Here is a 14,465-nt window from a genome sequence, read left to right as displayed (position 1 = left end):
TCGACTTCTCAAATGTCCCTTATTGATTTTACAATGAACTCAATATCTTAATAATAATTTCTATGCAAAACTAATCGAAATAGTGATAAAATTTCATCTGAGAGACCTTGTAGTTGTATTTTTAAAATTATATGAATTATATAATATATTTTAAAAAATTTAAAAGTATTAATTAATTAATTTCGTTAGGGAATAAATAATAATTTTCTCTAAATTTTAGTAAATATATTATTTTAATTTATCACAATAAAATCCTCCGACGCCTGTCACTTAATACTGTAAACATCACGTAATATTATCACATTCTCAAATCTCAAACGCGGATGGCGTGGGCAACGTAATTCTGGCAGGTTTTCCTTTTTAGTACAAAAGAAGCTTTTTGCGGGACAGTACTATTCCAATTCAGTAAATTAAAAAAATAATGGAGGGCATTTTAGACATTCAGTTCTGACACGCCAAACTAACAACCCTATCCATTTCGCTTTAAAGGATGGAAGAAAATAGACATGCAAAGACGAAAACGGACCTGGTCACTGTTCAAACTTAAAATAGTTTCATACCATAAAAGCAGAGACCTCACCTCAAATCCCTCTCTCTTTCCTGCAGCTTTAGAACTCCACCGTACTCTGCTACAATTTTTTGTATGACCAACTTGCCCTTCATTTCCATTCAAAACTCCCAAACTGCTTCGTCCTTTTAGATTCTACCTACAGTCAAAGATCCTCAGCTGATCAATTTTCCTTCACTTTCTCGCGCTTTCCTTTCCATTTTCCTTCACTTTCTTTCTCATGGCTGTTGTTAGAGGTTTCTGCTAGCGGACAAGAAGAGAGGAAATCGAATGGATTTGACTGAAGGAGTTGGTGAGAGCTCTTCGCCGCCGAGGAGCTTTGGGAGCTTCGGTAACTATGATGTGAGGAACGAGGTTTATGATCGGTTTGTGGAGAGTGGCCACAAGGAAGCTGTTTCTAATCCCGAGTTGTTTCGTGAGATGCTTGATGCTCACTTCAATCGCTTGCCTTCTAGGTTTTTCTTCTTCTTTTAACTTTGATTTTTGTGCATAAATGCGTGCTTGCATGTCTTTATTTATACTCTCTGGATTTGGACTGGGAAGATAATCGAGTTTTTTGAGGATTTGTTTTGCTAACTCTGTTCGAATCGGTTATAGTTGCATATATAGGGAACTGGAATGTGCATGTCTGAGTGGTTAGTTTTGTTTTGGACTGTTTTTTTTTTTTTTTCTTTTAGTTTATGGCATTTCCATTTTTTATTTTCTTTGTATTGAATATAAGCATTAGCTTGGAGTTGCTAAAGCTGATGTAGGATTCCCAATTTTTTGCTGAAACGAGACTGTGGTGTTTAAAGTTTTCGTTGGGAACTTAAGTATATGAACGTGTTGTGGAGTATTTTCGTGCACGCTAGTAGTTGCCGAAACCATAAGTGTTTCCTTATTTGGGTTTAATCGAGGACTGATAATTATTCAGCAGAGGAAAATGAAATCGCGAGTACAAATTATGACCCGAAAATTTTCATGCCTTTATCTACCTCTAATTTTCGTCTAATTGCTTTTTTTGTTGATCTTTGCGCTTACATCAAGCTTTTTTATATACATGGGTGGAATGACCATCTTTATTCTCTCGTGGGCTTGATGGAATTACTTTCAACTTTCTTATTTCATATCAGTTATGTCCTTGATGTCAACATGGATAGAGTGGAGGATGTTTTGTTACACCAAAGACTTCTTACATTAGCAAAAGATCCGGAGAAACGCCCGGTTTATCATATTCGTTTCTTGGAGGTACTGCCTCTCTATTTGGCCTCTCTTATTTTTAAGCTACCTTATACCTTAATGCTGTTGGGCTCTCTTATGTAGAACATGCTTTTCTACCGAATTAATTTAGTACCAGTAGGATAATGGAGAGGGCCAGAAACAAATTCTCAAAGGTTAGAAACACATTTTCATTTGCAGGAGAAACACATTCTTAATGAACAGATTCTCAATAATATAAGCTCAAAGCAACCCCGAATCTAACACAAAATTTCTAAATAATAAATTACTAAACCTAATAGAACTCTACATATATTCATAAGTAATAGTAGAATTCCTAAACCATATAAATCTAAACTTCCTAACCCTGTAATGAATATAATTGCCAAGTTGATCTTCTTGCAAATACTGCACCATTCTCTGTTGGTGAGAGAAAATTCATTCTCAAGTCTTTTATTGCGGAAGAATGAAGAACTGAATTTGGAGAATAAGAAACTGTATCTTCTTGGATAGTAGGAATGAGTTAGAAAAAAACTTCATCTTCTTCTGTTTTTGTTTTGTTTTGTTTTTCTTTTAGCATCCATGAGAACATCCGAACAGATAAAATCGATCAAAACAACAAATGAAAGGTTCTTTGATTCAATAGGAAGGGAGTTTGAAAAATTTTCAATTTCCCTTGTCACTTGCTTAGTTTAATCTTCAGTTGTCAATTGTCATGATGAAGTCTCTACTCTAAAATACCTAAAAGACATAGGTATTTATGGTATATTAACTAGTCCTACCAATATTGGTATATGGAATCCTTAAACAATAAAACCCTAATCAAATATTAATTAGGAATCTCAAATCAACACAAGATTCCTAAACAACAGAAGCACTAAACCTAATATACTTCTAAAAATAATTCTAATAAATAAAAACCTAAAACTTCCAAATTTTATAAGGATCATAATTGTAATGTTGAATTTTCTTCCAATACTGCGTCTGGCTCCCTTTTTGCCAAAGACCATTTCTTACATGCTTTTCAAGCTCTTAATACCCATTTCCCTACTTTTGTCAATTCAAAATTTATATTTTAATTGGTTGACAAACTAAACTTGTTATCAATAAGCTTCTTTAAAGTTTTTCAATATTGTTTATCTATTTCTTTCTTTCCCTTTTTCTCCCATTTGAATGGATGGCTTAACATTGTGATTTCATTTTGCTTTAGTAGAATCTTATCAGGATTGTTGAAATTGTGATTTCAGTTTGCTTTAATAGAATGTTTTCAGGATTGTTAAATGATTATGGATCAGGTTAAAATATCCTTCTTGCATATGTAGATTTGAAGAATCCTATAACTTAAACTAGAACATATTGCTTATGTTCTCAACCTAACTATCTGTATAAGCTATGTAGTTTACCTCCATATTTTTCCTTCTTACTTCCCCCCTCTTTGATGTTCGGCAGAATCTTTGCACCATAACAGATGATGGTGATGACCTACAGTCTGTGAATATTATTTCCCCTGAGAGGCCAGATTTTAATGCAGACAATGGAGTTGTGCCATCAAACAAGAAGTATTCTATTTTATACAGATCTTACTTAATTTGTGCATGTGTATGAACCTTTTTTTACTTCCCTTTAAGTGAGTGAATTTGTACCATGTTGTTTTCGATAATATTTCAGTTTCCCACTAGTTGTTGATTTGTCAATGCGTCTACTCTATATGTTATTTTTTCATTTCTTTTAAGCAGAATCAGGGATCATGCAATTGACTTTGAGCCCTGCTCTAAGCTGGAGCATCTAAATTTGGATGTTAGAAAGGCTTCCAAAGGCGTGGAGGAAACATATCATAGAGAAAATGCTTCTAGAAGGTACATCGGAGACACTTTGTCCGTAAAACTCTTGCTCCACTTTTATTTTTAAAGATAAAAAAGATAATGGCTATTTGCATGAGGAATTTTTTGTAGGAATATGGATCAAGTTAATTTGATTATAGTCGGTTCACAATGCATGTCATCTATGGTCATGAATTTTTTGGGTTGGTGTAATTCCAATGTGTTCTTTTTTGCCATGTTGCTATCCCGATATGATTGTGAAGCTCAGAATTTCAGGGAAAAGGGACAAAGTATGAGTTTTATCGCAATAAGTTATTTTTGTGAGCAATTTTATTAGGAAAGAACAGGAAAACTCTTTAGGACTTAAGAACTATATATTTCAACCGTAATGAATCTAATTTTCTTTTTTTTTTTTTACGTGAGATATTTTTGAAATTACATAAAATGCCATGTGTGAGTGTGAATTTGTACATGTATGACTCTGTTTAATTATTCATGATTGGCTTGATATAATTTTAAAATTGCATTAATTAGACATGACTTGGATGCATATATATTTAAATAAATAAGACTTATTCTTTTACTAATATATTTTGCATTTTGTCATATATGCATGGCAAATAAGTTGTTTCCTTGCAAATCTAATCCAGGCAAGACTTTGTACATGTTCCAACGCATGAAGTAGTTTTTTCTACCATTGACAAGCCAAAGCTTCTTAGCCAGGTATGTTTGCAAAGAACTATGCTTCTTGCTTGTAATTTGCCATGGCCTACCATGAGCTTGAAGCATAATTCAAGTAAATGATTTCTCACTGCAATTCTTGGGGAATTTATAATTGATAGCACTTTGATCTGAGAAAAATACAAACAGCAATACAACTAGGATTGAGGGGGGTTTTTAAGATCAACTTGTATTTGCAAACCAGCAATAAGTTATGCCAATAATTAGAGTATCGAGCACATTTTGCTATCTGGCTGTCTCAGTTTTATATATCATTACAAATTAATTTACTGAGAGCATTATTAGATGTTATGGTGATTTTCTTTTCTTTGGTGGCTTTACTGCTAACTTTAGGGAATACAATACTTTCTTTATATTCTCTAGTAGCCACAGTTTGGTAGATGTCTTTGATTAGTGGTGTTTAATGTACTGTTCACATTTCAAAAACTTTAGCTAAAGCCTTAACCCTTAAGTGATAAACAGTAGACATGATATGGCCTTTGTGAAATATGTGAATTCACTTGCAAGATTTGCATGAACTTGCTTAGGCGTTGTTGCTTTCTTTTCCTAACTACTGCCACCCCTTTAAAAACTTTAGAGGCTAACTTCTGCCTTTATTATGTGTGAAGTTAAAACCAACTCCAAGAGCTATGAAGAAATATTATGATATTGTTATATGTTTTAATAGCAGTGTTTCTTTCAGTGTTTACTCTAAAAGTATTTTTGTTTGTGAAGAGTTATGATAGCAATAATGGTGAGGGATGCAGAATGAGGATAGGGAGGGAAGAGATTTTTGCAAGGGCTATGGTTGTAGATTAAGATCACATAATTTTCAATTCAAGTATTACTTTTTCTAAATCTTGGTCTTTGATTTTGGTATAATTTGCTAAGTCAAAATTATTTAAATAATTTTAGAAGTAATTTTTTGAAAAAAATTTACTGGATTATTAAAAAAAAAATGCAAAATGATAATAATTTATAATGTCTGTTAGACATTATTAAGTCCCACATCAGCTGAGTGTTGAAGGAAAATGCCTCATATCTGACTTGAGCAATGCTTCTCCCACAAGGTGCCTTGGGGGGTGGAGTTAGGGTCGATCCATTTTATTAACATGGTATTAGAGACAACTCCAGTTCCCATAGGTGGCCAGTCTTGCAAACTTCATGATCAGATGTGCTGTTCTGGACATTAGGGGTTATGTTGAGTCTCACAGCAGCTGGGTGTTGGGGAAAAATAAAAAATGCTTCACATACGACTTGGGAAGTCCTCCCATATGATGTTTTTTTTTAGGATAGAACTAGGCAAAGTCCATCTTATCACAAATGTTGGGCTAAATTGAACCTAAAATAGAAGCTCTGTCCTAATTAGGCTTGCTAAACTGAAGATTGTTTGGCAAATGGGATTTGCCCCTAAATTTAGGGCCAATTCGGTCATATATTGTTCCTTCAATAAATATGATGTGAAGTGCATTGAAAACAATGTAAACATTTTTCGGGAAATATCTGAAACATGATAACATGGTATAGTGAATCTTCGTTAAATATGAAGTTTGAACCAAGTATTTGAGTTTCATCTGATTAATTGCTGTTTTCTTCTAGCTTTCTGCTTTGCTTTCAGATATAGGACTTAATATCCGTGAAGCACATGTGTTCTCCACAACTGATGGCTACTCCTTGGATGTATTTGTGGTGGATGGATGGCCTATTGAGGTATTTTTTACTTGATACAATATCTTTGTTGCTATTCAGTTTGAGTTTATATGTTATTGTTTTCTAGGAAAGCATTTCTCCTACATTGTATAATTTATTGTTACCAAAAGTCCTCTTCATGTGTAATTCTATAGGATTTCTTCTTTTGTTGGAGTCATGGTCACTGGATGAGATTTCCTGTATGATTTAATGTTGTAGTTACTGAATTTTATTCTTTGCAGATATGGTTAATATTTTTTTTGGTATGTGCTTATGATTGAAATTCACTAAAAATAATATGAATTTGAAGCAAGTTGCATTCAACCAAATTTCCACCTTTTTTTTAATATAAAGCTCTATCAAATTGGTTTGTTGGAAAAGAAAATTATTCTTTATCCCAGGACAATGGCCTTATATTATATTAAGGAGCATTGTGATTATATTTCTTTATGACAGGGGTCTATGCTGAGTCCAAATGTTGCTGACTTTGCAATGTTGTGGTCAGGATACAGATGGTTTGCATAAGGCTATGGAAAAAGCAATTGCTAGAAGTGAGGTAAAGACTATCTCCTTATATTTTTGTCTTCTGGTTGTTAATCTTTATTTTGTTTAATCATGAAAACGATGGGAAAAAAGAAGAGGGAAGCAGAAGTTTTGAGAGAAAAATGCTTGATTATCTCCCTCAAGCCAATTAGGGTATATATACTACTTACAAGAATACATACTAGGTAAGGAAATAAATTAATTCCCTAATTATAGCCTAATCATATCCCAATCATATCACATAATCATATTCCTAATCATGTACACAATCACTACAAATGTAGCCTATTTACAGACAGTATCTCAACAAATCATATGCTGTTTTTGTAAAGAAGCTCCTTACTGGTCAATACCAAAAAAATGAGTTTCTTAATTTTCAGGATCTGGTTTCACGGTTACTTTTTAGCATTGCTATTGTAATTATCAGGAATAGATCCCAGAATTGTGCTAGAACATATAGTTGACATTTAGTTGCCTTTGGTAATGAAAGATGGTGTTAGTAGTTTGAGTTGGTGATGTTGTGTGATACGAACTTCATTAAAGTTCAGAGAAGCAGTTTGCCCCTTGCAGTTACTTGCCAGCCTCAATTGCTGAAAAAATTTTAGCAACTCAGATACATGCCATGGAAAAGTTAAATTAGATTTGCAAAATTTGCAATCTAATGACTGGATCCTATCCCGGATTCTCAACTTTTAGCTTTTCAAAAGCAATTGGCCTTGGGTTTGATATATTATAACTTTTATAGTTTTGCACTTTGTAACTTGTTTTTCCTTCTCTAGTTGTGGAAGTTCCTTTGTTTTTTGAGTAGAAATACCTGCAAGAAGCTCTTTTGACTATTTGCTCTGAAAGTATAGGGATCGTGGTCTGGTTCTTCACATTCTCATTCAGCTGTTGATAAAGCTTCAGCAGCTCAAGCAAAATGCGGAGATTGGGAAATAGATAGACGATTATTGAAGATAGGGGAAAGAATTGCATCTGGATCTTGTGGAGACCTGTGAGTTGAGCCTTTGTAGATTTGCTACTTCATATCAATTTTTCCCTTTTCTTTGTCCTCTCTGTTGCTCATCCTTCATCTTTTGCTTTATGTGAAGGTATCATGGAGTTTATCTTGGTCAGGACGTTGCTGTTAAAATTCTTAGATCTGAGCATTTAAATGATACACAGGAAGAGGAGTTTGCTCAAGAAGTTGCAATTTTAAGGTGAATAGTATTGTAAAATGTTTGAATATGCTTGCTGGAATACGTTGCTATTACTAAATGTTAAAATCTGAACAATTCTCTTCCTAAATCACGTCAATTTTTACATACCCTTGCTTCCTGAATTACGAAGATACTTCTAATTGGAATTACTTGAAACATGAGGAAATGAAGTTATTGGAAGTTTGCTGTAATGAACTATTCTCGCACAGATTCAGTTGTTGAGCACAAAGTCCCGTGTATGTCTCGCATGTTGTCCTTGATGAATGCCAGAGTGTTGGAATAAGATGTTGATGCATCCATGATGTTTACAAGTCAGTTAATTTTTCAATTTATACTCATCCTCTGGCCACCGCAAGGGCAAACCAATTTTCAATTTGTGTCTCATTTTCTTTTCTCTAGTACTTGTAAACACGTAAATATGTGTGCATTTACATTATGCCAGCTAGGCATGTAAATTTTTGCTGATCATATTGGATTGAATATAATAGAACGAATATGATCACTTGGGTTGCATTATATGTGAATAAAATTTTTCTTTGTATTTTGTAAGCTAATCATAATGATAAATTATGTGAATATTTATGTAAAACCATTATTGTTAGATTGCCCTAATAGCAAGCATTTTATTTTTGGTCTAGTTGGTAATCTATTCAGTTCTATATTTGCATCTGGATGATTTTTCTAGTTAATTATCTTACTATATTTGGTTTTATCTTTCTCTTGGTGCAGACAAGTCCAACATAGAAATGTTGTACGTTTTATCGGTGCATGTACAAAGTCTCCACATTTGTGCATAATAACAGGTAGTTGCTTCTGCATGAAGATCATTTTTTTTTTTTGCTTTTAGCTTCTTTTTTCCACCTCCACTTAATTCTATCTGCATGTGCATCCTTTGAAAAGAAGATAAACAGCCATTAGGACACGTATTGTACAGTACATGAGCTGATGCAAATGGATCCTATAATTGAACTTCTTCTAGGGTTCCCCTTTTCTCATTCATTTTTTTTCTTTAATCCCCTTTTTAGTAGTTTAAGACCATCTGAATTTGGTTGGTTGTTTTATTTTACTCTGGTTGAATAAATGCATGTTACATAACTTGGATGCATGTTGTGTATGGATCACGTGAACATGCTGTAGAGGCTGGTGTATCTGCTGATGCCAATTAGTGGAATTCCTGTTCCAAAGGAGACTAAGATGGTCTTGCACTGAATTTTGGGATGATTAACTTCAAAATTTTTTCATACGATATTTGCCTATCATCTGTTTAGTTTTTTCTTGCTTCATATTCTTGCTTGCAGAGTATATGCCTGGTGGAAGTCTCTATGATTACTTGCATAAGAACCATAATGTATTGAAGCTCCCTCAATTGTTGAAGTTTGCAATAGATGTTTCTCGGGGAATGGAATATTTGCATCAAAACAATATAATTCATAGGGATTTGAAGACAGCAAATTTGTTAATGGACATTCACAAGGTAAGAATTTTCATTATAATTGATAGGGTTCAGATCACATGTTTGTTGGCCCCCAAATTATATAAACATGAAGTATTGTTAATTAATCTTATTTATCATTTTGTCACTTTTGCAGTTTGGAAGTTTGGAAATATGATAGAACTCAAACAAATAGGCCAAATCTATGATATAAAATAAATGTTTCTGGAAAGTTATTTAATGTTATCTGGAAGAGTAGCTGTTTTGATTGGGCTCCAAGTGAAGTGAGGTGGAGGTCTTAAATCTGACCTATGAAGAAAAGAATTGAGTCGGTTAACGTTGAAATTTTTGTGGATCTTAATGGGTGTGTACCAGTCTTAGCTTCAATAATGAGATTTGGAGTGGCTATTTTCTTTGTGGGAGGAGCAACAGCCTAATGGCCTCTGGTTCCTCCACCATAGCCAGTCCGTGGATCATATAGCTTCTCTCATGACTAGCGGTTGAATATGTTTTTCATGATATCATTTCTTGGAATTCATTTTAACTATTTAAAATATCAAAGGAAAAAAGATATTGGGGGGGGGGGGGGTTTAAGGAGGTTTTCATCTTCATCATAATAAGAAATATGTATGTTTTGTCTCAAGGTTGTTAAAGTGGCAGATTTTGGAGTTGCTCGATTCCAGAATCAAGAAGGTGTGATGACAGCAGAGACTGGAACATATAGGTGGATGGCACCTGAGGTTTGGCTCTTTTAGGTTTGCTTTATTAATTTGCCTTTAGCTTCTTACTTTCAGAGACTGAGTTTTGAGTATGGGATCCATGTGAATTTGAATCATAAACTCCTATTTTCTATTGATTGGGAAAAACTAAGGGCTTTTTCACTTATAGACAACTGGATCAGCATCTCTAAACTGAATTTTTTTTCTTATTGGGAAAACTTAGTGCCTGTTCACTTACAGAAAATTAGAGTAGTTTTTTAGAAAAACTTCCTTAGGAAATTGGAAAACAGAGTTCTATGTTAACATGTGCTAGTTTTCTAAAATTTAGCTAAGATTTGAAAAACAATTTTAATTTATTTTCCATTGTTTTCCTTTATAACGAAAGTTAAGTTTATAGTATAAGAGAAAGAAGGAAGGAAAGAGAAGGAATGAGAGAGAAGAAAATACTAAAAAGGCTACACCTTTACTCAATTTTTATGTTCTTTTAGATGATACTTGGTGAAATGTGTAATGAAAAATTAACAAAATATAGATCCTTAAGTTTAGGAGACATATCCCTTAATCTTTAAATTAAGGGGTAAAATTCTTCTTAATTTAAGGAGAATCCCATCAATTCTAACAAAATATACGTTTTCTATCTGTTTTCCAATATAACAAAAATTATATTATAATTTATAATATTTTCATAACTAAATTAAATGACTATTTAAAAAAAAATATGTTTATTTCTTTTTTGGAGTATAGTGGGCTCCAATTACACTTGGTTAGAGAAAGAGGAGGTTTAGGAGGGGGTGCTAAACATTACTTGAGAACTACTTACTACCATTCAAAGAGATACTAGGAAGAGGGAGAAAATATGACTTATATTGCAAGTACTAGATCACACTCTACTCTACTGTTACAAAACAAACTCACTCTTGTTGAGAGAAGAAAATCAGAGATGGGTCATATCCTGGTCAATTGGAGTTGAAAGAAGAGTGTTGAGAGAGAATCAAAGCTTGGTCAACTAGTGTTGGAAAAAGCGAATTGCGAGTAATTTATCATCAAGAAGGTTATTTGGCTATTTGCACGTGAATTCTCCAGGTAAAGACAACTTGTTGAGAAGGTGGTGAGTTGTGAGTCCTCTAGAAGACGAAGAGAAGAGAAGTCTTTAAGAAATAGTGAGGTTAAGAAGAAAACCTCTACAGTATTTGCAATAGCCAAAAAGTTGAAGAATGGTAAATGAAAAGCTTCTTGTTGTGACTGTTCAATTTAAAGCAATACTCAATAGGTAATAGAAAAATTCCTCAGCTTGAATTAAATAATTTTTGTGTCGCTTACCTTTTAGAAGGAACAACATTAATAATTCCCGACCTTTCAACGTTTCAAGGACTTGGTATCTCTCTCTCTCTCTCTAAAGTCGTATATGCTGTTTAAATGGAAGAAATAAATTATTGTAATTAACAAAAATAAAAAAATTGAAGACCATCGAGTTCATCTTAAAAAGCAATGATTCGAGAGTAAATTTTTGCCAAGTTGGTGCCTTTTATAATTTGCTGTTTTTTTTTTTCTTTTTTACTAAACAAGAAAAACTTCTATGTAATATTTAGAGTGCCTTTTCTATTTACATCCTAATTTAGTTGCTTTTGTCTAATGTGGATGTTGCAAGGTTATAAACCATGAACCATATGATCAAAAAGCAGACATATTCAGTTTTGCTATTGTACTGTGGGAGCTGGTAACAGCCAAGGTATTTCCCGAAGTTGCTTTGTGCCTCTGCAAAAGATTTAATCTTTTAGAAATTTTGACAAAACTATTGTGAAGTTAATTCTTGGTATTTTTACTGGCATTGTAGGTGCCATATGATACCATGACCCCTCTACAGGCTGCCCTGGGAGTAAGACAGGTTTGCTCATCTACATATCAACTCGTCATGGTATATCTAATGGGGAAAATATGAATTGCTTTAGTTTCTGTGAAGTGCATTTTTACATAGAAATCACAAGTGTTTACTGCTTACGTTTGAGTCTCATAAATTAAAGTTGCTTCGCTGTCTTCATGAGTTGGTATTGGCTCACATCCAATGACTTCTTAATATTTCAATATTCAATGTATCTGTAATTCCATATTTGCAGATATATCTAGTTTCTGGAATGAATTTCAAAGATCCAGTGATGAACTTTTGATTTGTATTTATATATTCATTTAAGCTAGACCTTTGCAAAATCTCTTTGTTGCAATCATTTGGTAAGCGGCTGAAATGTTAGCATATCCAATGCATTGTATAATAAGTGTATTGCTCTATTAGGAACCTACAGACTGTTGAGACTGGTCATGCTAAATTGTTTTGATAAGAAATTCTTTAAATATAAAAACAGAGAAAAGAACAACTTGGAGGACGAGGTCCTACTCTATCCAACACAACCAAGAGCAGTACATGAGATAGTGATCTTTAATCTAGCTGGATAACACTAAAGTAGGCTCCTTGTAAACCCCTGAAGTGCAATTGTTGAGAACCCTGGAAGACCAACTTGTTCAAGGCAGAATAAAGGAAAAGTTTTGGTTATCAAAATCCTGCTTTCCACTCTTCAAATGCTACATAAACATAAGATTGCAAAAAAAATATAGTTCCGAGAACTTGAGTACAATTATAAATCAATATAAAATTGTGGCCATACCTTATTCTCCTCAAAACTGACCAAAAATACTGTTTTCAATTGCTCAAGCTACCTTATGTAAAAGCAAGCAAGATCAATTGCAATACATGATGCGTCAATAAGGAGGTAAGGCTTTGTTAGGCTTTTTTGCCAGTAGTAATTAGTATTCAACCATTTTGGAGAGTTGTAGACTGAAGTCCTGCGAAGAGCCCTTAAATTTGAGTGCAACCTTGCTTGTCAAATTGGGATAGCCATATCTGCTGTCATAGAACTTGTTCATTCTTCACAATTTGATTCCTAACTTGCTATTTTTTTCTTTGGATATGAACTAATACTTTTAAATCACTCGTTGGCGCTATCCAATAGTGAATGTGAATGTCAAATTCCTTCATAACAGAAATTAGGGAATATAAGAAATTGGAAATTTATCTCTGCAGCTAGAATAGCATCTTCCTTTGGAATTTTCCAGAGGCTGCATCCTGATTGTATTTATGGTTCACAATGGCTTGTTGTGTGTTTGTTGCATCCAGATTGTATTTTAAGGTCTCTATTTAACGCATCCATCGTGTTGCTTAATCTGTATTCCAGGGTCTGCGTCCAGAACTTCCTCAGGATGCTCACCCAAAGCTATTAGACTTGATGCAAAGATGTTGGGAAACAACTCCTGCCCATCGACCATCCTTCTCTGAGATAACAGTTGAACTTGAAACGCTTCTCCAGGAAGTTGAGGTAAAATTCTTTCTGTAATCTCCTCTCTCCCTCCTTCAAAATCTCTTACAAGTATACATCTAACCAGGTGTTCACGCGCCAGGAAACTAAGGATGCAGTGAATGGCAGCTGAATTTGGTGTATGAAAATATGCGATACTCTAACAGTTACATTTTGCCGTCTTCTTTTTGTGATGTTTCCTTCTATATAGTTAACAAAGTTTTTATACCCAAGGGAAAAAAAGATTTTACAAATGCTGTCCATTACAACACTAAAGAAACAAAGAGTGCCTTGATTTTTTTTTCCTATATAGAGTTCCCTCGTACCAAGCACGGTTGTAGAGCTTTTTACTAGCGAGACAATTAGGGTTAACTTTATCCATAGTTTCTAAATTTGTTGAACTTCAACTCCTGATTTTTTTTTTCTTTTCCCCCTTTTCACTTTGTATAAACACGGACAAAAGATGATAATTTCTATTATTTTAGTTTTTTCAATTTGGTACGAGACTGTCCGTTTCCTTTTAAATTTGATATGATTGATGACATCAGTGCAGAATTATTATTTTTGTGGTAACCCTGTTTACTTGCTCTGCATGGATGCCGCAATTAATAGGACTAAAAGAAATTAGTTTGTGTTGAATTTTTAAGAGCGAAAATAGCGCACAACTCAAGGATTCACAACTAATCTAAAAGATTCTTCTCTTGATCTTTTCCCTTAGCCATGTAATTGCGTGGTCGATTGCTGCATCTAAGGATTCCTATATTTATATATCTACTCTCAAAATTGAGTTCTGCTTATAATTAATATTAGTCTATTAGAAAATTCTTCAACATTTCTAAATTAACCCTCGTTATTTTTTAAGTTAAAATAAATTAATGTTCTTTCAAATGGGTAAGTAATTGTTTGCAGAAAAGTACTCCATTTCAAAGCTAACTCCTTAAGCTTGTTTTTGTTTATTAAGAACGGGATGCTACTAATACCCTAATTCTGTTGGGTAATTTTAACAAAAAGAGTAAAGATAGAAAAATCTTAATTTCAAGATACATTTGCAATTAAGATCTATTCATTTTGACTATATTGTGCGTTAAATATGTAATCTACCAATAATAAAATGATAATCTACATGAAATTATATATTATGGAATGCAAGTAGCTTTAAAATGCTTCTTTCATAAAAAAAAAACGATCTTAAAATGACTGCCATTTTTGTTGACTCGGGCATTATTAATTAATT

At 33.5% G+C, this 14,465-nt stretch overlaps 1 protein-coding gene across 6 annotated transcripts; it reads left to right on the top strand.

Moving 5' to 3' along the window:
* The first annotated feature begins 516 nt into the window (after positions 1-516).
* Positions 517-13,732, top strand: LOC110606506 (serine/threonine-protein kinase STY8). Of its 6 annotated transcripts, none has more exons than XM_043953036.1 (16): positions 517-1,023; positions 1,681-1,795; positions 3,215-3,324; positions 3,502-3,621; positions 4,236-4,308; positions 5,905-6,015; positions 6,500-6,550; positions 7,392-7,531; positions 7,629-7,736; positions 8,466-8,539; positions 9,005-9,210; positions 9,813-9,908; positions 11,536-11,616; positions 11,722-11,802; positions 13,112-13,252; positions 13,320-13,732. In XM_043953036.1, exons 1-16 carry the CDS (start codon positions 839-841, stop codon positions 13,362-13,364), a joined length of 1,737 nt encoding a protein of 578 aa, XP_043808971.1. In that variant the 5' UTR covers positions 517-838; the 3' UTR covers positions 13,365-13,732. The 6 variants fall into 6 exon arrangements, 5 of the variants coding, with proteins under 5 accessions (XP_043808971.1, XP_043808973.1, XP_021601042.1 ...); XM_043953038.1 differs by having other exon boundaries at positions 518-1,023; positions 11,722-11,772; positions 13,335-13,732; XM_021745350.2 differs by having other exon boundaries at positions 519-1,023; positions 9,035-9,210.
* The last annotated feature ends 733 nt before the right edge of the window (positions 13,733-14,465 follow it).

Source organism: Manihot esculenta, chromosome 18 (genome assembly GCF_001659605.2).
Source record: "Manihot esculenta cultivar AM560-2 chromosome 18, M.esculenta_v8, whole genome shotgun sequence".
Classification (NCBI taxonomy): Eukaryota; Viridiplantae; Streptophyta; class Magnoliopsida; order Malpighiales; family Euphorbiaceae; genus Manihot; species Manihot esculenta.
This window is presented reverse-complemented; position numbering and strand designations above follow the sequence as displayed.

Excerpts from the sequence above, each read along its gene's own strand:
- LOC110606506 (XM_043953036.1), top strand. The coding sequence starts at position 839 with ATGGATTTGACTGAAGGAGTTGGTGAGAGCTCTTCGCCGCCGAGGAGC. Across the intron at positions 1,024-1,680 it reads TTCAATCGCTTGCCTTCTAG|TTATGTCCTTGATGTCAACA; the intron begins GTTTTTCTTCTT and ends ATTTCATATCAG. Across the intron at positions 11,803-13,111 it reads CTACATATCAACTCGTCATG|GGTCTGCGTCCAGAACTTCC; the intron begins GTATATCTAATG and ends TCTGTATTCCAG.